A 25,979-nucleotide genomic window follows, 5' to 3' on the forward strand; every position below is an offset into this window, starting at 1 on the left:
GGCATATATTCAGGAGAGGGCCCTGAGACAGAGGGGGCCGGGATCTTTGCAGCATTTGGTTTTTATTAGGATATTCTGTCCCACCCCTTAATACCACACTTACCACGTTTATAAAATTCTCAACACATGTGCAGTTTCCGTGGGCCAGAGCGGGGGCAGCCCCCGCCGCGCCCGCTCCTGCTCGCCACTTACCAGGCGTCGTTCGTTCCGTGCGAGCAGGTGGGCGATGAGCATCACGGACGTCCTCAGCGCGGACGACATCGCGGCGGCCCTGCAGGAGTGCCAAGGTACAGCGCGCCGCGGCCCGGGGGTGTGTCTCACGTGCTCGCCCTTCCGGCAAGGCCGCACACAGTTAGAAGGGCAACTCTGCTGAAAATCCACGGGACCGGAGAATAGGACCGCTATTCATTAACTAAGGTTACAGGGATATGAAATCCGAGCATACGATGACAGTTCTGTCAGCCAAAGACACTAAAAGTGGAACAGGAGTTCAGTAGCTGCCGTGTGGCCTGTCTGACTGCGATGACTGTGTGTCGCCTGACCGGCTAGAGCAGCGGAGCTGGAGGCGGGGAGACACAGCCGGTCCAATGGGCAGAGGGGCACCGAGGAGCAGGGGGAGAGGGGACGCTGAGTGGGGGCAGCCAGGAGATAATGCCCAGTCTTGGCTGCTTAAAAATCTTCACACCGCCGCAGCCCTGTCTTAAAAAAAAAAAAAAAAAAAAAAAAATCTTTCTTTTGAGTAGAGCATCCCTGTAGCTCAATGATATGATGAAAAGTATTTTTAATAACCCATGTTTTTAGCACCTTGGCCCAAACACAGGATGTGATCCAACGGGCACCTGAATAACCCACTCTCTGTTCTTCAGACCCAGATACTTTTGAACCCCAAAAATTCTTCCAGACATCAGGCCTCTCCAAGATGTCGGCCAGTCAGGTGAAGGATGTTTTTCGGTTCATAGACAATGACCAGAGTGGATACCTGGATGAAGAAGAACTTAAGTAAGCTCTTCCCTCAGTCTGCGTGGCACCCCAACATCGGTAGCGGGGCTGGGTGCAGGGGAGGCCAGTTTGTCTGATCTTTCTTCAATGGCCAGCCTTGATGCTGGTCATTCAGCTGAGCCTCAAGAAAGGGAAGGAGACCTGAGTGACACAGCTCAGTGACTTGGGCATCGTCCTGCAAACTGAAAGGTCGCCAGGTCAATTTCCAGTCAGGGCACATGCCTGGGTTGTGGGCCAGGTCCCTGGTTGTGGGTGTAAGAGAAGCAACCAATCAATGTTTCCTTCTCACAATGACATTTCCCTCTCTTTCTCCCTTTCTTCCCTTCTCTCTAAAAATAAATAAATAAAATCTTTAAAAAAAGAAAAGAAAAGGAAGGACTTGAGTCAGTTGGCCACACATCTAAATATAGGCAACCTAAGACTGGAGGTCCAAAAATTCATTAGTTTTAGGGGTTTTCTTTGGCAAATGGACTTATCCACAAAATTCTGAAAAAACTTTCAGAAAAAAAATGCCGACCAATACTTTCTACACTGAATGAAACCCTTGCTTGCTGAGACTTTGGACTATTACCACAGTTGCTGGGGACAGAGGGTTTGTGTGCTTCAGCAGAAAGAGAAAGGGCAAGCAGAGAAATGCGTGGTCTTTCCGAAACTTCCCCTCGGTCTCTGTTATCCTCTAGGTTTTTCCTCCAGAAGTTCGAGAGTGGTGCTAGAGAGCTGACCGAGTCAGAAACCAAGTCCCTGATGGCGGCCGCAGATAATGACGGGGACGGAAAAATCGGGGCTGACGGTACGTGCCCACCTGCACGTCGCATAGACGACCAGCTTGGGGAGCAGGCGGGGGCTTGGGCCGCGAGCCTAGGCGGCGGTGGGTTAAAGGGCCCCTTTCGTACCCTTGCTGAACTTCAGTCTTCTCACCTGTAAAATGGGACTCAAGCGAGGGTGCAAGTGATACAGGGAGAGACTCTGACGTAATGCCTGGGGTTGCTGGCCACTGTCTACGAACCCGGAAATACCCTTCACCTGCCCCAGGCACTAGCGAGTTGCCTGGCCAGCTGTCTGCAAGGCAGCCTCGAGTACCTGGAAACAGTGCCAGGAGTTTCCACCCAAGGTATTGGAGCCCCTCTGAATGAGAGAAAGGTTGACCCTTTCGAGAGTGCCTCATACTGACGGGTCTATTGTCTAGAGCAGAAAAGCCTCTTAGCATTCAAGCGCTTTAACAAATATGTTTTATTGGATATTAGTCCACCAAGTGGACGTTATCAGTCAGAGAACATAAACCGAGTCAAACATAATTTACGGAGTATTCTGAGCGCAGAGCCTGATACTCCAATTGCAGCATAATGGCAAGGCTGTAGAATTGTTTTAATCTGATTTTGTCACATTGCCTGCATGCTCTTTAGCTACTTTGCACGTGTCAATGCAGAAGAACTTATGTGTGGCCCTTATGGTGGTATTAATTTGAAATTAAAAACTGCTACTTTAGATCCTTACTCTAAAAACCTAATGAAAATGATGCCACTATCACTTACACAGTGGGAGTTAATGTAGCTTCTATAAATAGCTGAGAAAAACAGTTTAGGCAAGGGAAGATTGATTTGTTTAAAACTAACCATGAAAGACTTCCAAATAGGCAAACATTACTAATAAATATGAAGTAAATCCCCAGTTTTCAGTTATCTATCGCATCCACACATCATCATCATCATCATCATCATCATCATATTTCTATTAATCTATTTTTGTAATATAAACTTTTGGGGGTATGTTAGGGTTCATAGAGAAACATTAGTTCCCACCCTATTGAATGTTTCCTAAAAATACAAAAACAAAGGTACAGAATAGACGAAAACCTCCCACTTCTATTTTAAACTAACCTGGTGCAAGTTCACAGATCACAGATTTTTGATTGACCATTGGAACAAATTCACTCATTGCCAGTGAGAAATGACTGGGGGTTGACGAGTTCTGACACCAGGGCCTCCACTGCAAAGCTAAAGAAGTGTGTAAAGTCAGATTACGCGGGGAGAGGACACCCTTAGGCCACGCGGACCTGGGGTCAGGGACGCGCACATTTTCTTCGTTTTGTGCCCTTCGGGGGCCGTGCCCACCACTGGCAGCTCGCCCGTTTCCGTGCGCCTTCAGAACGCCCACTGGCCATAGCGGGTCTGAAAAGTCCCGAGCCATCTCCACTGACCCTGTTCTCACCTCTTTTGTTCTAGAATTCCAGGAAATGGTACATTCTTAAAGACCCCAGACCACGGAGATAGACACAATCAGCTGGAAGGCCTCCCAAACCCCAGGAACATGGGACACCACCTCTTCCCCCTAATTTATTAATTAATTTCCCCGGACCTGCTGTGCGACTTGCTTGGTGTTTTAGCGAGGTAATAGACTAGGCAGTCATTTATGACTTTCTGGTGGTGGGTTTACCCTGATGACCCCCGTAGGGCCCTCAGCAGACAATGCCTTTAAAGATCATCCAATAAAGACACGTTTCTCATCATCTGCTGACGTGTGGGTGTGGTTTTTTCTTAGGAAGGGAAGTGGATGAAAGCAATTTGGGGACTTTTAGAAGGACGTCTGGTCCCCTCAAGCCCTAAGCGAGCAACGTTTGTGTCATGCGTGAGCAAACGGAGAAAACAGGTTGGAAAAAAGTCACAAACCAGCGACACTGTCAAGCTAGGATTTTCTCAGCAATTTACCCAAGTCGGAAATTAATAGGAAGAGATGTTAGCCAGTATAAAACCTCTCTTGCTTATGTGTTTCCTGCTGCTGGGCGTTAGGTTTCTGTAGGGGAGACTTAAGTGAAAAGCAAATGTGAGAAGACAGAGAGAAACGAGGCGGCGGGGGGCGGGGGGCGGGGGAGGCTACAGCGGGCGGTGAAGCTAAGGAGGCTGGCTGGGCTAGCTGAGCACAAACAGACTCATTTTCAAACTTTTTTTTCCTTAGAAAAACAAGCTATCAGAGACTGGCCTGCTCTGACCCAGCCTCCTGCCGCCTCCCTCTCTTCTTTCTCAGCCACTATTTTCCTGGCTCATATTTGACACCGCCTGAACCAATTACACCGAGAATCGCCAAACATTTGAGGCGAGCCTGGGGGTCCTGTTACAGGGCTGTCATTAGGGTGCAGCGACCTCAAGCCAGGAAATTCTCATTAGGCCTATTTCCAGGTGGCCGTTACAGCTGTTCTCTCTGCCCGACCCTAGGGGCTGAGGGCTCCTGGGAGGAACTGAGCCATTTTCCTGGGTGCTCCTTCAAAAATCACACTTTTTACCCCAATATTCAAGCTCACAAGGCCCTGGGCACTTCCTTCACAGTAAATTACTCAGGGACCTTGATCCCGTTTTTTTCAGAGGGTCATGTGAGAGCAGCTTTTCAAAGTGTGGGGCATGGACCACTAGGGGGTCTCGAGGTCACTTTAGAGGGCCAGGGGTCAACGATTTTATTTTAATAACTGTGTGTTTATTTTAACATGCATCAGAAAAGAAAATAAGGCACAAACACGTGGTTCCAGTGCTTTGGAATGAGGCGAAAGGGAGTATCAGACGTTTGAGACTTGAGCAATTTGAAGAAGAATGAGGAATATTAGAGATGGTATTTGGGGGCACATGATCATAAAGGTAGTTTTCAAATGAGTCACAATGGGGAAATACAGCTTGAAAATGAAGAACTCTTTGGGGCGTGCTCTCTCCCTGCGCACCCTGCACCCCCAACCTCTCCTGCCCCGGCCTCCCCGGCAGGAATCCGGCTATTCCCGCCCCACCTCCAGCCCCCAGCTTCCCCTGGCGTGTGGCAATGTCTCCCAGATGCATCTGTGAATCCCTCCGAACAGATGCAGCAAGAGGGCCTTCCTGGCCGCCGATCCTTGATTCCCACAGCAGACCACAGGCTGCCTTCACCTCCACACCACACGTGGGCACGCAGGTCCCTCCCTTACTCTGGATTCACTGCCTCAGCCTCTCTCAGCAAGGGGTGACCTCTGAATAACCCGCAGTAACCCGGAGCCTTTTCCCACACGTTGTGAGCTTTTCATTAGTCCACTAAAAGCCATCCAACACCCTTCAGACCTGCAAAAGCCACCTCACCCCTCAGTTGAGGTAAAGGTCATGGGTCTCTCTTACTTCTGTCACTCAGAAGGGCGTCTGTGTAGGAACAATGGCGGGAAGGGTTATGCGGAGGACCCCCGGGACACTGTGTCATTGGGTCATACTGATGTTCTGACTGTCTCAGAGGACAGATGTACACGAGAGGATAAATTGCCTCAGATTTTCCATAGATAAAATGGTGATCAGTTGTTCATGAGTTCTGTTCATTCTACTGTTTCAAAAGTATAATTCAAATTATTTTGGCCCATTTCAAATATAGTAATTTTTCATTCTTCCAAGCCAGTGTTAGGAAATTGATTTCAGAGTCTCTGCCAACAGACAAGCGGTGGCAATCAAAGAAGACCTCTCTGAATTTAATACTCAAAAAGTGTTGGGCGGTATGCTTAAATGAAACAAAAATAACCTTGTATTTACTCATCTCAATTTTTAACTATGTTGTTAGGATTTGGGCGTTTTGGGGTGTGGGGGTAGGTATTCCACCTATGAATGCAGGTATCAACAGCTCTGGGCATTTGATCATATTTGTTAATTAGCACTGTTTTGTTTTTTTGTTTGTTTACTTTTATAGGTTTAAATTATTACAGAAACAGTAGCATTTGCAAATATTTGGTGAAGTATGACTTGAAAACAAAAAAATGTTTTCAAAAACTACCCCACTATAGTCACTATATAAACTTCATACAAAGCAATTCATTTTTAAATGGGTCCTACCCAGCACATACCTCACAGAAAAAAGAAAAAAAAAAAAACAGCGAAAGGCTATATAGCAAAATGTTAACAGTATCATCTCCAGCTCCTAGGATTACAGAACAGTGAGATAAGGCTGGAGCCTTTCTAAAGCAGAGCATAGCAATGACAGACAATTAAACACCAAGATGTAGACTCTATCCAATTATTGTCAGGAAGTCACAGTAACAATAAATTCCAGTTTTAAAAAACTTGCACCCCACACTCAGACGAATGAAAACCCTGCATACTAGTATGCTCCTGAAATGTCTACTCATTTTTTTAGACTCAACTGTAAATTTATATACCAAGGAAAACTTTTAAATATAACATATCCAGAGTCAAATCAAAACTGGAAAAACCCTACATAAAATTCCAACAGTCCAAAAAGGGAAATGACAAACATCTAAACAACTTTATTTTCATCGTTGTTTTCTCTGTTTACCTAATTTGCAGATGACCACCAAGCAACCCTAAAAGTGTATGTTCTCGGCAATGAAATGGTGTATTTTGAAAGGAGGGTCTAGATGGCATCATAGGTTACAGAGCTGAAAAAACCTGGTATCTGTTATTTTTCCTGATCGCTTATAAAAGAGGGAAGAAACAGTGACTCTACTTGGGACAATTTTTACCGGCCAGCTTGGCTTGCAGTTGAGTTCTCTATAATTCAATGGAACACCATCTCAGCACCCGCTGCATGCGTGCGTTTAACTGCTGAGGCTGAGAATGATTAAAATACTTCAAACATTGTTTGGTATTTTCCTTCAGCGCAGCCCGCTTAAAATATTCATATGATGTAAAACAATGTATAGGCTTTTTGCACTTCTTTCCAGCTCAAGCTAAAGTATAGCAAAACAGTGACGACTTCTGAAACACTCATCTATTTGCTCAGGTTTACATGCTTCATAGTTAATTCTGTGTAACCACTACAGTCTAATTTTGTGTAACAAGTACTGCAGAATCCTGTTTCAAGCAAAAAACCTATCTCCTGTTTCCTCTGCTAATGCTGAGGGATGGTATTACCTTGCAAACACTCAAGAAGACAGATGAAATTGGAATCACCAGGATCGTTTCCACCGGGCCTGTTAATTTATTCACTGCAAAGGCTATTCATTTACATAATATTGTAACTAGTTTCAAAAAGTAACTTTTCTCTTTTTTGGGGGCAGGGAGTGGATTTTAACATCATTTTCATAGGACTTGTACGATGACTATGTGGAGCCACACCTTAGATTATTTTTAAATTGTAAAGTATTTCAAGCATTCAGAGAACACGCAGCGACATGAACCCCTGCACACCTACCCCGTCGCCTTGTCAAATCTTGGCCTGAACTGTATGGTGGTTTAGTGATGTGTCAACTGGCTTAGGCTGTAGGCACCAGCTAGGGTGGTCCACGAGGACCGGTTCGCCTGCGATTTGGAGGGCGGAGGTGAAGCAGCAGCCTGAATATTTATTCTCCAGGGGTCGGTGTGGGTGGTCATTTACCTCCGGGCTCCCCTCCTTGGTGCGGGGTCCTCCTTCAGCTCCCAGTTCCAGGTGTGTTTCCTTCTGTGACAAAGGACATCCGCTTTTCCTGGAGGACCCTCATTATTACAGTCGGGGGCAGTGGGAGGCTGACAGGTATGCCAGTCTCTCCTCGCGGGTTCCAGCTCGTCCTCACTCTCCCCCATTTATATCCATCGTCCCCTTCTGACAGCCGGCTCTGCAGACTTAGAGCCTTGGCACCAGAGGAAGGACCGGCCGTACTGAGACTGTTGAACTGGCTCTCGCGAGCCCGAACCTGTCAGACAGATACATACAGCGGTGGGCAGAAGTAGATTTACAGTAGGAGTCAATGAATCAGTTTATTCTTGTATTATTATTTATCAATCATTGTTTTACTTATTTGTATTATTTATCTTTTTCTTATTGTTACTACTGCATATCCTTATGTATGACTTACCTTTTAGGTAACAATGCTGGTAATTTAACCTATTTTTGCCCACCCTTGTGTATGACTATATATTACATGGCTACATAATAGCATAATACCTGTAATAAACATCTAAAATTACAGTATATATAATATACATATATGTGAATATATTTTTCTAGTGGTCCTTGTTCTCCAATTGAATCTTGACTTCTAGGATTTGCTTCATGTTTTTCATTTTTTTAATAAAAAGAACTATGTTTTCTAAGATCTTTTTTAAAAAAGATTTTATTTATTTTTAGAGAAAGGGCAAGGGAAGGAGAAAGAGAAGGAGAGAAACCTCAGTGTGTGAGAGAAACATCAATGAGTTGCCTCCCACAGGCCCCCAGCCAGGGACCTGGTCCGCAATCCAGGCACGTGCCCTGACAGGGAATCGAACCAGTGACCTTTGGGTTTGTAGGACGACACCCAAGCCACTGATCCACACCCGTTAGGGCTTGAAGATCCTCTATAGGTGATCACATGAGGAGATGAATATCGAGGACAATTTTCACCGCAGGAGAGGGATGTATCCTCAGGGGGACGATCGCCTCTGAGTGACAGAATCTAGGCTCTGAATCACGAGGACAGATTGACTACTTGACTCACGGGTCTGTTGTTTTGGCCAACAGTGGGAAGATGTGGTTCTTTGCACAGATGGCCTTAGGTGTGTATGGCACATGCAAACAGCTACCCAGCAGCTTTGTCTAGGAGCTCGGTACAGAGCTGAGTACAGGGAGGGGAGAACTCCCGAAGCGGTTAGATCAGCCCACGACCTGAGCTCATCCGCACTATGCAGCAGACAGAACTCTGAAGGAGAAAAGTCGATCGCTAAAGTCCCCTGTTCCCAGCTGCCATGACTCATCCATTCCGCACATGTTCAGTGTCCTTTAAGGCAGGCACTGTGCTCGACGATGGGACCAGGACAACGACTCTAACTGTCCAACCATCTGGAAGCTCGCTTTCCCTGTGAGCAAGGAGACAGACATAGGTGTGAAGGTGTCCAGACCCTCTCACCCTGGAACTGTGCTCCCTTCTACCACAAAAATATCTCATTCCCTCAGAATTTTGCATTCACAAATTCCTTTTTCAACTTTATTGAGGTATTATTGACATGTGAGATTGTAATGTATTTAAAGTGTACAATGTGATGATTTCATGTACGTATGCTTTGTGGAAGAATTTTCACCAACAGGCTAAGAAACACATTCCTTACATCACATATTTACCTTTTAGGGGAGCAGGACTTGAAACACAATTCTACTCTTAGCAGATTTCGATTACACAACACAGTATTATGAACTATAGTCTCATGTTGTACATTCTATCCTCAGACCTTATTCATTTTATAACTGAAAGTCTGTCCCCTGTTACTGGCATCCTTCTTTTCCCTTCACCTCCTGTCCCTGGCAACCACTACTCTACTCTCTCTTTCTATAAGTTAAACTTTTTTTTTTTAAAGATTCCACATATAAGTGATACCAGGAAGTATTTGTCTTTCCTTGCCTGGCTTATTTCACTCCGCATAATGCCTTCCAGGCTCACCCATATCGTCACAAACCTCAGGACTTCCTTTTTTCTCATTGCTGATTAATAGCCTACTGTATACATATGTACCACATTTTGTTTATTCACTCATCTGTCAATCAGCAGACACTTCGGCTGTTTCTGTACCGACGCTATTGCAAACAATGCTAAAATGAATGTGGGAGTACAGATACCTCTTCTAGATAATGATTTTATTTCATTTGGATATATAACAAGAAGTGGCATTGCTGCATCATAAGGTAGTTCTATTTTTAATTTCTTCAGGAATTTCCACACTGGTTTCCATAGTGACTGCACCAATTTACATTCCTACCAAAAGTGCATTAGGCTGATTTTTGTATATTGACATTTTATCTTACAACTTTTACTGAGTTCCTTTATCAATTCTAAGAGGTTTTTGGTGGAGTCTTTAAGATTTTTTTATAAGATCATGTTTCTGCAATTGGAGACAATTTTACTTCTTTTATGACTTGGATACCTTTTATTTCTTTTTCTTGCCTAATTGTCCTGGCTAGGACTTTAGTTCTATATTGGATAAAAGTGGCTTGTTTTGTTTCTGATCTTAGAGGAAAAGCTTTCAACCTTTCACCATTGAACATGCTATCAGCTGTGGGCTTGTCATATGTGGTCTTTAGTGCGTTGATGTACATCGCTTCTACACCCAGTTTGTTGAGATATTTTGTCGTGAAAGGATGTTGAATTTTGTCAAATGCTTTTTCTCATCTATTCAGATGATCATTTGATTTTTTACCCTTCATTTTGTTAATGTGGTGTATCACATACATTGATTTGCATATGTTGGGAAAGTCTGTCAAGAGCAAGTAATTATAGTAATCATGTGTTGAATAATGATTAAGTGCTGGGCCCTTGATGTCCAATTCATAGTCCCATTTAATTCTTACAGTGAATTTTCTTCAAGTAAAGTATTTACTATTAGTCATTTTACAAAAAAAAAAAAAAGAGCTACAAACTGCAGAAAGGTCAGGTAATCAGTCAAGGGCCTCACAGACAGTGATGAGAGAGCTAGGATAAGTACCGACATCTGTGTCATGCCTAAATTCCAACACTTCCTCCCTGAATGTGAAGACTCATTATGCTAGGCTGGATAAGAGGCCCTGTTTTTAAACTTAATCTGCGACAAAGGACTGTTGACTCTAAGAAAGAAAACACCAAGAAGGGCTCTTGGTGGTTAATTGGGCCAAATTTAAAAATGGCCTGGCAACTGTTGCTAAACAGGGGCCTCTGGCACAAGCCAGGCTTCAGGGAGAAGCCTGCCCTTTGAGCCAGCCCTTCTAAAGGGGCTCCTGCAATCCTATTTCAACCAATAGGACTGAGACTTTCGCCATCCAACTGGAGGGACACAGCTATATCCTGACTAGCATTTTCACTGACCAATCAGGGTGTCTCCCTTAGGACAAGTCAAGACAGCAGTTTTTTGGAGGAGTGAAACTGAGGATGTGGAGTCCTTATTTGCATGAGAATGAACCAATCAAGCACCAGGGGCGGGGACTTCTCTCTATATAAGTCAGCTTCTCTCAGACTCAGGGAAGTGCTCTTCTCATCCACCGAAGGTTGCGTTTTCCTACTGGAACCTTACTGCAAGCTGTCTCCCTGGGCCAGGCCAGAGTCGACCAGAGCAGAGATGTCTTGTTGGAGTAAAGCTGAGCTGTCTTGCCCAGGAATGGCCAAGCTGCAACACTGGGCTGCCACTATGGAACACTGGGTTCCATAGGTGTGCTGTATCATAATTGAATTGCCTGCTTTGAATAAATTCTCCTTCTTTGCTGTACCCCAAATTAGGGATTCCTATTAGAGTTGAACTGATGCCAACAGCCATCAGCGGACGGGAGACAACCTCGACCAAGATCTTGCCTTTGGCCAAATAGTTAGCTGTTCGACTTTGAACGCCAAACACCAGGAGGAACAAACCATGCCAACTGTGTCACCGTCCTCGGGACTCAAAAGCAAGTGAATCCTCCAAGCTGGAAAGGGCCACGCCCTGTGCGCCAAGGTCAGGGGGCGGGCACGCTGGAGGAAGCCAGGCTCTGGCCCCACTGGGGGCACACCCAGGGCCTCCCAAGGGCAGCGCCTTCGGTTCTGCAGTGGTCTTTCTTCCCAGAGCCAGAGGAGTTGGGGTGGAGTCAAAGTCCTGTGGGCTTGGTTTGATCCGCGGTCACCTGAGGTGTCTCAAACTGGGATTAAAAACAACAACAAAACCTTAAATGCTCAAAAGGACTCTGTAAATGATGAAGATGGGCAAACTGCAGCTGAATGAATGCACACACGTGTTTTTTTCAACCCAGGGACTTCCTTTGCGCCTTCACAATTCCTTCTACAAAAAACTACGCTCTATTAATTTTTCTTCAAACGAGTATACATCCCCTTTGTCCAGGACAGAAATCTGGGCGCAAACAACAACAAAAAAATTCCTCCTTCACCTTACCTGTCATATAAGAAACACCTGCCCAGGAACGAAGCCACACTGGTGCGCCAGAAGGGGACGCAGGGCTCCAGCCTACTCTTCCGGGCTGGCGGCGACCACTTCCGGGGCGACCGCTAGCGAGGCGGAAGTGCGGTTTCCTGGAGGCGGCTGTCTCGGGACCGGCAGAGAGAGGCTCCGGAGGCGGGGGGCGGGCCGGGATGGCGGCAGCGGCAGCCGGGACCGGGGCAGCCCAGGAGAAGCAGTTCCCGCCGGCTCTGCTGAGCTTCTTCATCTACAACCCACATTTCGGGCCGCGCGAGGGAGAGGTAAGCGGAGCGGGACTGCGCGCGGGCGTTAGCCGGCGGCCGAGGAGAGACCGGGGTGGGGGGTGCCTCCCGTCATAGGGACCGGGGAGTGACGGGGTGCGCCCGGGAGGCTACCCTGGCCCGCCTAGCGCCGAGACGCACCTGCCACTTTGTCCTCCTCCAGCGGCATTAACGAGACTGCTAAGTGCCAGATGTGCGCCCGGGTCGGGGGATACGGAGCGGGCAGCGCAAGTAGGGTCTGTTTCAGGTCCCGGATCAGTGCCAGTGTATTGAATGGAGGTTCACACCGGTTAAGCCTTTTCTCTGCATCAGCCCTGGAGTGACTAAAATTGAGCTTGTGTCTCTGTTACTGGAAGTCCCCGATTCGAAGCGTGGAACGAGAACGGTGGACTGTAGCCCTGAGATAATACAGGCTTGGAGGACCCTTGGAGAGGTTGCCGAATTGCTACATAAGTTCCAGGAGTTTTGTATTTGTTTTAGGTGGGGACGGTGACTTTGTTGGCAGCAAATCACAGTTCTTTCAAAGGCTTTCTGTCTAAGTGTCCATGAACCTGCTGCGTTTAATTTGGAGGGAGATGTACGTCTATGCACGTGCGCGTGCATTCGCTAATTTTTTTTTTTTTTTACAAATGTAGGTGTATTTATTACAAATTGCATGAGAAAATAACTCCAAAGATGGAGTTTCAGAATTATAGTCTAGCGCTACATCAAAGGACATGTGGCTTAATGAGTATCACAGGTGTCTGTCAGTGTGGTGAGCATTGTACACAGAGGGAAGATAGTCCTTTTTCTAAAAAGGGTTTTTTGGTTTGGGAGTGTTTTTTTGTTTTTGTTTTTGCCTTTAGTATATACGGCATGAGAGGTGACAGCGTTCAACAGCATTTTCAACAGCTAAGATTAAAAAAAGTTTATATTAATGTTGTGATTCTGTCCCTACTGTAGGAGGAAAATAAAATTTTGTTTTATTATCCAAATGAAGTAGAGAAGAATGAGAAAATTAGAAATGTTGGATTATGTGAAGCTATTGTACAGTTTACAAGGTAATACCTTGAAATATGCTTTTGCAAAACTCAGTGGATTCTTACAACTTAAACTGGAGAATTGTTCCCAACCTATACTTTTACCTTTTCTAGGACCTTTAGTCCATCAAAACCTGCAAAATCTTTACATACACAGAAGAATAGACAGTTCTTCAATGAACCAGAAGAAAATTTCTGGATGGTCATGGTATGTACTCACACAGTGTATCTCTTTGAATTTGTAAAGTTTTGGGTGGTCTTTACTGCTAAGAATTTAGGAAAGTCCTCTGGTTATGGCATCAAAGTAAAATTACAATAAAATCAGTTGCAACTTAAAAATCAAACTCCTATTCAGTGTATTTGTTCTGGTGGCTGTTTTAAGAAGTGTGTTTTTGGTGTTGTGACATGTTCAAATATTTAAATTTAGGGGAAAAATTTAAAACATATCATTGATTCTTTGTATAATTTCAGTTTATCAAATTTTGTAGGTTGTGCGGAATCCTATAATTGAAAAGCAAAGTAAAGATGGAAAGCCAGTTGTTGAATACCAAGAGGAGGAGTTGTTGGTAATGTCATTTTTTATTCCATATTTTTAGAAAAAAAATTACTACTAAATATATTGAGTGACTTGCTTGGTCCATGTTAAGCTGTGTGGCTTTGCAGAAGTTTCTCAGGGTGCACATAGTGAGTGAGGTTGTGCGTCTACTGTTTATGTTAGTACAGTCTTATAAAAATGTATGTGTACCGTGTCTCCCTAATGCTTTCTACTAACCATCTATATTTAAATCCCTCTGAAAATTAGGCTTACAGGTTTATAAAACTGAATTTAAGTACCTTCATTTTCTTCACACAACTATTGGGGGTCAAGTTTATAAGCATTATATTGCTTGCCAAGAGTCATTGTACCTCTGCCATGTAATAGAATTTTTTCCTTTGATCTTGAGGTTTGTGTTCTGTCTTTGTGCTTGCAGGACAAGGTCTACAGTTCGGTGCTCCGGCAGTGCTACAGCATGTACAAGGTAAGTGTGGCATTCTTTCTGAAGTGAGTCCGGCCAGTCACCCCTACTTAGGAGGGTTGTGTAAAAATAATCCTTTCTTTAGATGACTGTAAGGTGACTTGTGTATCTGTTTTAGGGGAGGAAATTATGGGGCCTTTGGAGCACTGTTGAGTTCGTGCACACGCTTATTCACTGAGCCCTGAGCTCTTCTCTATTCCTGGCCTTGAACTAGGAGTGTATCCCCATTGGTGAACAAGACAGCCCATGTTCTTGAGGAAAATACACAATGTATGGTGTAAGAAGTCTGGTGATATTATTCATGTAAAGTTAAACTTAGGTGTGAGTTGAGGTTAAAAACATGCCCAAAATAATTAAGTGATTTCCTAAAAATTACATCATTTAACAGTGTGTTAGTTTTTGGTGACTTATTTTATAATTCCTGCTTTCCCATGTGACTATATTCTATATTAAAAAGGAACTGGGCGGTTAAGTAAGTTGAATTAATTAATCTAAAAGTGAAAGAAGAACTTGTCCTACTGGGTACTTGAAGGGCACAGGAAATTGACTTTTAAACTCTTCCATGCCATTAGCTTTTTAATGGTACATTTCTGAGAGCCATGGAAGATGGAGGTGTCAAGCTCCTAAAAGAAAGATTGGAGAAATTCTTCCATCGGGTAAGTATTTTGACTTTTATTCATACTCGTGCTAGTGTTGAGACAGACCTTCAGAGACACGCAGACAAGCTTCTTTCTCATACACAAAAAACCCAGAACCTGCGAGTGGCAGCCTGAGATGCGCTGTGGCGGGCCCTGCCCAGGGCGGGCGGGCGTGCGGTAGACCTGCACTCTGGCCTCTTTTCGTAACCTTGTGGCGGGGGCGGAGCGGCGTCCCGGCGGCGCACAGCTCCCTGAGGCAGGGTCCCGCCCCGGGCTGCAGACCCGTCCTGCCCGGCGCCACAGCCAGAGGCGAGCCTGCGTGCGTGCAGTGCGCTCCAATCTTCCTGAAACCGTCCCCCCGTCACCTGGTCTGTGGAAAAATCATCTTCCACGAAACCGGTCTCTGGTGCCAAAAAGGTTGGGGGCCACCACCTTAAAGCATCTTGAGACGCCTTTCGGCTTCATCCCTGCTCCCACTCCGTCCCCCAGAGGGAGCTTACTCAGAAGTGAAGGTACTGGGTCGGTGGCTGGTTAATTAGCGCAATTGAAACTCTTCCCTGAGTTGCACGTTTCTGTGGACTGATTCTGTTCACCGAACAAGCGTAATCTGTGTTGACTCAGGTAAAAGTTTTTTGGCTGTGACACAGATTCGATCACAGTAGTGGTTATGAGTGTGGTTTTTTCCCAAGTGATACCTGAACGACCCTGATAGCTGCCATTCTCCTTCACTGTCAGCTGAATTTTGCACATCTCACCCAATCTCTGTTCGAATTTAGTTTGTCTTCAGGGAGTAATTCTCAATTTACTCCCTCCCTATACTACCTTTGATGCCAGTTTTTGAATTATAATATTTTTGTGAATGTCCTTGTTTTCCACTTTAGTGACCGTAGTTATTCACCCTCATGCCGTCTCCTGATTTCCGTTCTTGTGTTTGTTGTTTTTCTCTGCCCATCAGTGGGCACAACTGACCACGTGTCCTTCCAGCATGGCTTTGGTGTCAGACGGCACTAAATGATATCCGTGATGTCTCTGTGTGGGTTCCTGGTGAGGCTGACGTCGTGTGAGGAGCAGTGACATGAGGCATTAACTCCTTCCAGGAGATAAAGCACTGTACTGAGTGCATGTTAACTAGCTGGGTTTCAACTCTGTATTTTGAAATTGGCGCTGACTTCAGATCCCATCGCCTAAGGCGCGCGCTGCCTCGTTGGCATGTCAGTGTGCTGTTTCCCAGTGTGTGATTGTTGTGCTAGACATCGGGGCTCATTATTTTCGGGTGTCGGAGAGTACGATATTCAGTGTGCTTGCTGGTAAATGCCGTGCCTCATTTTTTCCTGCAGTATTTGCAAACGTTGCATTTGCAGTCGTGTGATCTGCTTGACATTTTTGGTGGAATCAGCTTCTTCCCGTTGGATAAAATGACTTATTTGAAAATCCAGTCCTTTATTAACAGAATGGAGGAAACCCTGAGTATAGTCAAATACACCGCCTTTCTCTATAATGATCAACTCATCTGGTAGGTACCCGCCGGAGCTTGGCGTGTGAGAGCAGAAAGGCTCTAGGGCGAGGAGAGCAGCAGGCCTGGGTCGGTAGCGGGGTGTCCGGCGGAAACGGGTGGCGAGGGGGCCAAGCGGGACGCACCCCACACGCACTGCCAGACAGAGCAGCAATCGTTTAAACCAAAACTGGGCTGATTTTGGGTAAAATTGCCAAGCCGGGAGTTTAAAACTGGTTCCATGAAAGGTAGAGGAAATGTTTTTACCAGGTTATATGTAGGGATCCTATTTTTATTTTGAAGTTTTTTCAAAAAGCATCTTTAAAGGAATGGTGCAGTAAATGTGGACAGCGTACCTTTCCATTTTCTTTTAAAGAGGCTACATGTTTTTAAATTTCCAAGAAGGTGAAAGTGCTACAGAACCACTGCCGTCAAGCTGTGTTTGCGTCCTGTGGTGGGACCAAACCCAGTGTCTTTGATCAAAGTGTTGGTACTTAAGAGGGAAAGACAAACTGTAACTGAATGCTGTCAACTACCTGAGACTGGACTGTGGCGGCGGCGGCCCTGGAGAGGCTGCGTGGGTCCGGGCTGCTGATCCGGGAGTGGGCTGTGGGGGTGACCTGCGGGGGCCCGGGACGGAGCCGGCTGGGAGCCCCCGGAAGCGGCTCCGGCTGCTCGGGGCGCTTGGGGTGCTCAGGGTTCAGCTTCTGTGTTTCTGTTGACAGGCCCCGCGTCCTTACGTTAGGGGTGTGGCCACATTTTAACTCTAGAACCTGAGTTCGGCTGATGGGAAAGGCTACAGTGGTCCCCTGGAACCCACCTCCTCCCCTGCCAAGAGCCTTGGCTCTGTTGTAGGGAGAAAAACGGGCTGCTCTGGAGGGACCTGAATCTGCTCATTAAACAAGATGATGGGCATTCAGAATTCATTTTCTCCTATGAAAGCCTAAAGTTTTGAAGAAAATACACCTGTTTCACTTGACGAACTGCTTATGAGGCAGCGTGCCATCATATTAACTGACCCTGCTCTCGCTGCTTTCTGTGCTGTTCTCACTAGGACAGCAAAGGGGAAGGCCCCTCCACAGGCTGACTTTATGGGAGGTGCCCTGGCCCAGCGGCTCCGCTGGTCGGAGCCTGGTCCCAAAAGGTTGTGGGTTTGATCCCTGATCAGGGCACATACCCAGGTTGTGGGTTCAGTCCCCCAAAAGGGGCACATACAAGAGGCAACTGATTGATATTTTTTTGCTTTTTATCCTCCCTCTCCAAAATCAATGAATGTGTCCTTAGGAGAGGATTTAAAAAAAAAAAAAAAAAATAGAGGCGGCACTGGGAAGGCCGTACCCAGCCTTGGTGATAGGGAGGTAGCGGAGATGCGCCCATGTCCAGGGGCCATCGCGGCCTCGGAGCCGTGTCCCAGAAAGGGAGCTGGAGCCTGAGCTGTCGTGCCTGCGAGCTCGGAAGGAGGAAGGATACACTCCTAGAGCAAGAGGGGCGTCCTCGAGGCCGCCAGACGTCTAACACAGTGTGTTTCCGATGTTTCAGGAGTGGCTTGGAACAGGATGACATGAGAATTTTATACAAATACCTCACCACATCTCTGTTTCCAAGGCATATCGAACCTGAGGTACGACTGGGTCCTGTCTCTCTCTCGATGGGTAGATGTGCATGTATGTGCGTGCACGCGCGCAGACACGCTCACAGACATGCTCACAGACATGCTCACACAGGTTGGGGGGGTTGCAGTAACGTGGTTGTGGCTGGGGCAGTCTGGCCCCTATCTTACATCCCCAGTGTGAGCTTTAGTGAAATCTATTTAGCTGTGTATCACTTAGCACATGTCTGTCAGCTCTTCGTTTCGTTACTTTCAAAGGCGGTGGAAAAGGCATGTTTTTAAGAGGAGCACGTCATTGAGTAGAGGAAAAACGGGGTTTGGGGACAAGGTTCTGGGGACTCCGAAAATGCCAGGGAGCTTTGACAGAGCTTCGGCCAGTCCTGCCGTCTGTTCATCCATACCACGTGACCAGACCTGGACATGTTACATTGCCCGCCTGGCCCTTCTGCTCTGGCACTTAATTTCCTAGCTTTCCACAGAGAACTGTAAATACCAGCACAGCACTCTCCCTGGAGTGTCCTTCGTGGCTTTCCTAGGGCTGGGAGTGAAAGGGTTCATGGCCCGTGAACGCAATGCCCTGGCCCAGGTGCCTGTGTCTGCGGGCTCCTTCCTGCCCGCCTACCCTTTGTTTTTTAAAGCCATGGCTCATGATGTGGAACAACAAGAAGTACAGCTTCGATAAAAGGACCAGGTCCTGCACTTAGTTCCTTTTCAGACAGTTTGAATACAGTGGTTGATGTTTCTAGAATATGTGCTGCACGCCAGACACTGTATTAAGTGCCCAGGAAGGATACATTTGACAGCTGTCCTGAAGGCTGGGCGCCTCATCTCCGCCTTCCGGGCGGGTATCCAGGACTTGGTCTTGGTTCAGCCCGATGCTCACGCACCCACTTCCAGAAGGATCACTGCAGGAGGCTCTTCCACACGTGACGGCGCTGTTGCCACAGCAGAAAACTGTGCGGTGTTTTATTACACGCCTGAAGGTCAGGCTGCAGAACCGGAGGCCCCGGTAGACAGTCTGGCCTTGTGAACGTGGCCCCATGCGTCTCCTCCCTCAGCGCCAACGGCGTCTGTGCGAGCTGTCTGTGCACTTTACTACAGAGTCACTAAACCTTTCACGTGCTACACTTTTATATCAGCTAAAAGAACATGCTTTTTTTAGAAGAATAACAAGTTTTAGCTAACATGACTATTGGGTTTTGATGTTTTTTTTTTTTTTTTAATTTTCCATGCATCTTAAAATAGTATAATCTCAGCAAAAGACACTAGGAACATGCTACAAAATGGAAGTCTAGGGGGCGACGCGGTGCCCTGGCAGAAGGCAGGGACTTTGCTGTCGGAGGCCTGGGGGAGATGCCTGGCCCTCCTACTTAGGCCTTGGGTGCGTTGGTGACCATCTATGAACGTCAGTTTCCACATCTAGAAAACAGGAAGAGAGTATTCCCCCCTGGGGCGATGTGAGGTGGAGTTGAGTAATTTATGTCATTGCCTACCATGCGTTAACCACATGGGAGATTTCAGTTATTGCTATTAAAGAACTAGGTCAGTATATGGCACAGTGAAGTTATATTATGATTGTTCTGGTTAAAGTGAGCTCTGTAGCGCCCCTTCCTTTTTTTTGGTGGGGAGGAATATGGGAAATGGATACAGAAAAGTGGCGTGGAGTCAACTTACAGATGGGAATGCCTTTTTTAAAAAAAGCTTTGAAAGTAAACATTCTAATAAAGTCATTTCTAAATGTTACATTTGTTTACAGTTGGCAGGAAGGGATTCTCCCATAAGGGCAGAAATGCCAGGAAATCTTCAACACTATGGAAGGTAGGACTCCTGTTCTCCGATACACAGTATTGGATTTTATTATCTTTTCAGTAAAGGTAAAATCACAAACACTGAATTACCTTTGTGCTTATTTTATTGACAGTGATCAACAAAGGAATCCCCTAGTTCCCAATTAATTAAAACTATTACTTTTTAAAATATGATTTGGTGTTTTCCAAGTAGTGTCTAGCTTCCCAAAAAGCAGCTGTATATTACGTAGGAATGCACTGCACTTATATGGGGTAGGATAAAAGGAGGCGTGCAGTTCCTCATATGGGAAATAGTACAATAATAAATAATAACAAAAATAAGCTGTTTCCTGTACCCGCAGCTGTAAACCGACTTCTGCCCCACGCCTCACACTCCTGTTTATAATTCTAGTTGAACTGAGTCACCGCTGTGCTTCCTTCTCAGATTTCTGACTGGACCCCTGAACCTTAACGATCCAGAAGCAAAATGCAGATTCCCCAAAATCTTTGTAAATACCGACGACACTTATGAAGCCCTCCATTTAATCGTTTATAAGGTAACAGCAGTTTTCCCTCCAGGGTTCCAAACTGGTCCTGGAGTGGATCTTCCTGCTGTGTGTGTGCACAGTATCTATGCAAACCTCTTAAGGGTTTCTCCGAGCAGAAGTTGGAAGGGACAGTTACCGTAAGCCCAACACGGTGCTCTTCTGGAATAGCAAGGTTATTTTCCACTCCTCTGAAGGAGGCTGTTATTCGTGAAGAGGAACTGTGCAAGGCTGTGGGGCCCTGCGTGTTCAGTGAGGCGCCCTGGGCTGGACCAGAGCGGCTCTGAACTGCAGGGACAGGGAGGGGGGGGGGGGCGGGGGGGGGGGGGGTGTGCCCGGGGAGTCAGGCGGGTCTGAGGCCGCAGCCGTGCTCCCTGAACTGCTCCCTGAACGGCTGAAATGGCGCCGAGGGGGACAGCACTCGGGGGGCCTCTGCTGCTTTTTTAATTGCAAAACTATCTGCTCTGTTTGAGTTTGTTTACATTATACTTTGCTTGGATGAATTTAAATATTTTTGGTTATTTTATTTATAGTCTTTGTTGCTGTAGGTTGCTATTACTTGTTAATGTCATGACCTCAGTATTTGCTATAATATGAGATAAGGTGACCAATTAGCTGGGGATTTTACTGGGTTAGTGGAAATTGTCAAATATACACAAAAATAGACTGGAATAATGAATCCCCTACTGCCCATCACACAGCCTAATTCATTAACAATATGCTAATCTTCCATCTATCCTATCTCCATTTTTTTTGGCCAGAGCATTTTATTTTATTTGTTAATGATGCAGTGACTAATTTGTTCTGATATGCTTCAGGAAAGATAAAAGGGAAATTTTATATATTTATATATGTTTTTTGCTGGAGCATTGTAAATGATTATGTCATTTTACTCATAAATACCTCAGGTTGCATCTCTAACGGGCATCTGTGTGCCCACCGTGCTATATCCACACGTGACAAAACATTCTTCTTCAGTATCATCTGATAGTTGATACCCAGAAATCTCCAGTTGACTAAACCATGTCTTTACAAAGTTGATTTGTCCAAATCAGGAGCCAGACAGGGCCGGCGCGCCTGTTAGCAAGCCGCCTTCCCTGCGCGCGGTTGTGACCCGTGGTTTGTTCTCTCCCCGCAGGCCATGAGCGCGGCCGTGTGCTTCATGATTGACGGTAGGTGTGCACTTGTATCTGATTGCGGCCTCAGATAAGCCTCTCTTCCTAGTTTGCCACGTTCTGTTCCTAAATAAAAAGCGTGTTGTCATAGGCCACACAGAGGCCACCTTAAGCGCTGGGCGCCGTCTGGGACCGCTGCAAGTCCTGGTGTCCCCACTTGTCAGCAGCAGGACCTGGCACCTTTCTGTGCCCCCTCACTCTGGAATGGTAACAGCAGCAGCTGTCTCAAAAGGAGCTTTGAGAATTAAACGAAGTAGTATTTTAAAAGCGCCAAACATGGCCCTGGAGTGTTGTGTATTGTTAAATATTTGGCCTTCTCATGTCTGCTTGGGGTAGACAGCCAGTATACTGCCCCACAGGACATGCTTAAATCAACATTCACAGTGAGATAGGTCTTTGATAATTTTTTAATTTAAATATAACTAATTTTGATTCTTCTGTTTCTCCCCTATTTGGGGAAGGAGGTGGCAGGGAGATCAGATCATTTATCTTCTAGATCCAATAAAAATTTAATTTGAATTAGTTCAATAAAGATGGCAAAATGGTTCATAAGACAGTGAAATGAGTATTGGCCTGCTTAACAGAAATGACTGGAACACTCACTGGCGTTTCTTACATCACTTGCCAGCCTCTGTGCAGCCCACGCTGGAGTTTTGCCGAAGACTGGACAGCGTCGTGGGGCCCCAGCTCACGGTGCTGGCGTCTGACATCTGTGAGCAATTTAACATCAACAAAAGAGTGTCTGGGTTTGTACTTTGCTTTGTGTTTACTTTCAAGCATCTTCAAACTGGGTTAAGAAGAAGGGCAGTTTTTCCCTAAGAACATGGACCGTACTAACATTCACGTGTTCTCTGCGTTCAGAGAACAGCAGTGTCCGGAGACAGGCTGTTCAGTCCTGTCGTGAGAAGCTTCCTGGGGAGCTGCCCCTGCGTGCTCCGCCCCACGTGGGTGCTCGGGGCCGGCTGTCCCGATTGTGGCAGCAGTGTGTGGGCGGGGGGTGCTCCCTCTGCCTGGGGCCTTGGCCTTGTGAGTGCCATCTGACGGCCCCCGTGACCAGCCCCGGCTGTGGGGTTCGCACTGGCAGTACTGGCAGTAGTCACCAGGAGGGCCTGGCTCTGCAGAGACTGCCAGCCCTTTGCCTTGTTGTGCGGAACGTGCAGGGCGAGGCTGGCTGAGCGGGAAGCCGTTCGGGCGTCGATGCTGAGTCTGGTGGCAAGGGCCCAGCACCTAGAGACTTGAGGGTAAACTCACTTTGGTTTGGAACAGCGTGGAAAGCCATCGAATCGCCTTCTACTCTCATCTCCCTGTCAGCTGTGACCCCTGTAAATACAGTGAGCAGATGGCCAGCTCTTTGAGAAATAAAAGCCCTCTTTATGTGATGGAGAAGTTTCTAAAACACCTTTGTGTTTGTGGTGGTCGTGCACGTGTGCAGCACGTGGTTCTGTCTGAGCCCCGCGCCAGCCCCTGGGGACGCCGGCCAGGCGCAGGGCCTGTGTGGGGCCTGCTGCCGGCAGCGCGCTTCATTTCGGAAAAGATGCCCCAAGGAAGGAAAGGGCCTGATCAGCCTATATTTTCAAAGTGCTGCTTCATCGTTTACATTTTTTTTTTCTTTTTACCATGAAACTGCCAGCTTTTCTATTTTGAAGGAAGCATAAGTGAGTTAAATCTGTTTTGGGTCACACACATTCTAATTGGGGCTGCCCCCTGAAGGAAGGGCATGAAGCAGGTTTGTTTGGTCTTCAGTGTCTGTTAATTCGTGTGGCACCTTGTTTTTTTCCTGCTCAAGGACTTAGAATTCAATTACTTTTAAATTTTAAATTTTGAGAGGAATTTCTGTTCTTTATTTTTAAATTCAGAAATATAAATATTGGAAATCTCACTTGGCTTCTGTCTCTCTAGACTTGTACACATATCTAAGCACACAGTGACTATAACGGAAACTTCCCAGTGAAACTTCATATAGGACAGCGGCCACATTTGACCCCAGGGCCGTAGTTTGCTGACCCTCCACTAGAACATAAATGGCCTGTATCGATTAAGTTTACATTTTTTACAAAAAATTCAAGGGATAACCGAGCGAGTGCCATCTATAAAACATTCTACTGCTATTGAGAAAAGTCATAAAACAGTTTAAATATTTTGTTTTTTTAAAAAAACACAGCACAGCACTCTGGAAAATTCCATCACATTGACTACCTCACAGATATCAATTAAGTCATAACAAATGAGGAGCCAGTTCCATCTGAACTGAGATTCTTGACTTGAAGGGTCAGCCACACGGAGTGAGGCTTGAACGATGCCATTGTACAGCCTGGGTGTTTCTTTCAGGGAGGCACCGTTTCACTGATGTGTTTCCACAGGTCTGAAAAGGAACCCCAGTTTAAGTTCATCTACTTCAACCATATGAACTTAGCAGAGAAAAGCACAATTCACATGAGGAAAACCCCCAGTGTGTCCCTGACGTCCGTGCATCCAGATTTAATGAAGATCCTGGGCGACATCAACAGCGACTTCACGAGGTAACGCTGACCACCTCTCAGACGAGCTGTCCCCCCTCCGACGAGAGCGGCGACATCGGGGGAATTGCCTGGCACACCTGGGGTCCCGGAGCCGGGTGGCTGCACCCCGCCTTCCTGGTGCCGCTTCCAGGCGGGTCGTCACACCCAGGCGTCCCCAGCCACTCGCCCGTGACTCCCCGAACTTCTCAGACGGTCTCAGATGACGGAAGTTCTTGCTCCTTATTCTGGGGTGCTTGTTTTTCGCAGTCGGGCTCCGTTGGCACCCACGCTGCATTCTGAAACCCTTGCCTTGCAGGGCGGACGAGGACGAGGAGATCATCGTGAAGGCCATGAGCGACTACTGGGTTGTCGGGAAGAAGTCTGACCAGCGGGAGCTCTATGTGATTCTGAATCAGAGAAACGCCAACCTGATTGAAGTGAATGGTAACCAGCATTTGGTATTTGAGCAGCCCTTTGATGCTTCCACGGTTCCAAAACTAGGCTTTTCACTGAGAAACATGCTGACCATGCCATCATGATGGTTGAGATGTTAAGCAGACGCCTCTCTTGCTTAAAGGAACATTTGATCATTCTGTGTTTTTCTGTAGTTTTAGTTCCTCGAAAAAGTCTGTGAAAAACTTTCCCAAGTCACAGGAAACATGACAATGGCCAAAAGAAAATTAGTTTTTCTAATGCAAAAGGGAAAAAAATCCCATGGCCTTCCGTACCGTGTAAGAGCAGGCCGCTCCTACTTCCTGTGATGAGAATGCACGCGGTGGTTCGCGACCACCTGTGTGTGCAGCGGCTGGGCAGCGAGGCCAGCGCCGTGGGTCTGCCTTCCACAAGCCGGGATCCGAACAGCCGCCTTGGCTGACCCAGGCAGCTCTGTTGCCCTCCAGGGAAGGGGACGTCACCATCCCTGCATCCTGCTACTTTGTGGCTCCGCAAGAGACCAGAGCACGGAGCAGACATTTGGGGGGATGCACCCCAAGTGCCACCTCTAAGAAAAGTGAGGTGTGAGGTTTTTTCCTGCATATATTGAGGGCCTGTTACATTTTTTTTTTATTAACACACGTGAATGGTTGTGCGTGTCGGAAACCCCAGCGAAGACACGGCTCAGTACAGTGGCACTGAGTCAAGTCCGTGGTCTCTGGAGCCCCTGAGCCGCAGTCCAAGGGTGGCGGCTGGAGTTTTGTCTTGTGCATCAGAGCTCTCAAGATTCTAGAGGCTTTGGTCCCAGCCCCTAACCCGTGAGTGTCTTCGGCACTTTGGGTGCAGGGTTTGCATCTTCTCAGGCCCAACGGAGGAGTACGTCTCTCTAACATAGCCCTGAAGTCTCATGGTGTGTTCGGCTTTTTCTTTCTCTCAGTTTATTAGTTCTTACCCAGACTTCTTAGAAATAGGTCTAAATTAATGAAGACACTAATTTATTCCCAACTTTATTCCAGAAGAATTTAAGGTACTAATAGGGATCATATAACCTTTTAAGTGAAAATCTCTCTCCCTTATTCACTGTTCTCTGTTCTTTTTTGCAGAAGAGGTGAAGAAACTTTGTGCAACGCAGTTCAATAACATATTCTTCCTGGACTGACGGATGGCTCACGGAGACATCTTCTAAAAACAACTCAGCAAGCGTTTTGTTTACCACTGCAGGTTATTGGTCATATTATTGACTGGATTAATGACAATAGTAAAGCAATACTTGCTTTGAAGAATCAAATTTCTACTCAGTCTGATGATCCCCTGGAGTTTTTAGATTTTAAATATTTATGTGGAATTAGTTAAAGATAGTCGGCTACATCTCTATCATTCCATTCTTTTGACATGTGAATATTTTACTGAAAAATAAGACAAATAAATTGTTAAAGTTTTTACAATTCTGATTTTGCATTGAGTCTCTCTCCTGTTGCCTGTTTGTGGACCACACTGGCCAGTGGGTCTCTGCCTCGTCCTGGGGGCCATTCCAGCAGCTGCAGCTCCATGGAGTTGAGGTCCCTCCTCTGGTCACTCAACCTCAAGTTCTGAACGAAGGCATTTGCCCAAAGTAATTGCCAGACTTGGTTTTTATCTCGAGTACCAGGGTTTTTAGACCTCGTGTAACACAACTTCGGGAAGTGC

The 25,979-nt window shown here is 46.3% G+C and overlaps 2 protein-coding genes across 2 annotated transcripts; both read left to right on the plus strand.

Moving 5' to 3' along the window:
• The first annotated feature begins 226 nt into the window (after window positions 1-226).
• On the plus strand, window positions 227-3,247 carry OCM2 (oncomodulin 2). Its single transcript, XM_054568976.1, has 4 exons — window positions 227-287; window positions 867-999; window positions 1,680-1,789; window positions 3,222-3,247. The coding sequence occupies exons 1-4, from the start codon at window positions 227-229 to the stop codon at window positions 3,245-3,247; spliced, it is 330 nt and encodes a 109-aa protein (XP_054424951.1).
• Window positions 3,248-11,901: 8,654 nt separating this feature from the next.
• Window positions 11,902-25,684, plus strand: CCZ1 (CCZ1 homolog, vacuolar protein trafficking and biogenesis associated). The gene is made up of 15 exons (XM_054582395.1): window positions 11,902-12,082; window positions 13,025-13,122; window positions 13,216-13,309; window positions 13,590-13,667; window positions 14,073-14,120; window positions 14,690-14,773; window positions 16,093-16,268; window positions 17,787-17,868; window positions 19,613-19,674; window positions 20,089-20,200; window positions 21,327-21,360; window positions 21,992-22,109; window positions 23,724-23,882; window positions 24,178-24,305; window positions 25,397-25,684. Exons 1-15 carry the CDS (start codon window positions 11,975-11,977, stop codon window positions 25,450-25,452), a joined length of 1,437 nt encoding a protein of 478 aa, XP_054438370.1. The 5' UTR covers window positions 11,902-11,974; the 3' UTR covers window positions 25,453-25,684.
• Window positions 25,685-25,979: the final 295 nt, after the last annotated feature.

This window comes from Pteronotus mesoamericanus, unplaced genomic scaffold (assembly GCF_021234165.1).
Source record: "Pteronotus mesoamericanus isolate MK-2021 breed Mesoamerican mustached bat unplaced genomic scaffold, CSHL_Meso_final contig_1, whole genome shotgun sequence".
Taxonomy (NCBI): Eukaryota; Metazoa; Chordata; class Mammalia; order Chiroptera; family Mormoopidae; genus Pteronotus; species Pteronotus mesoamericanus.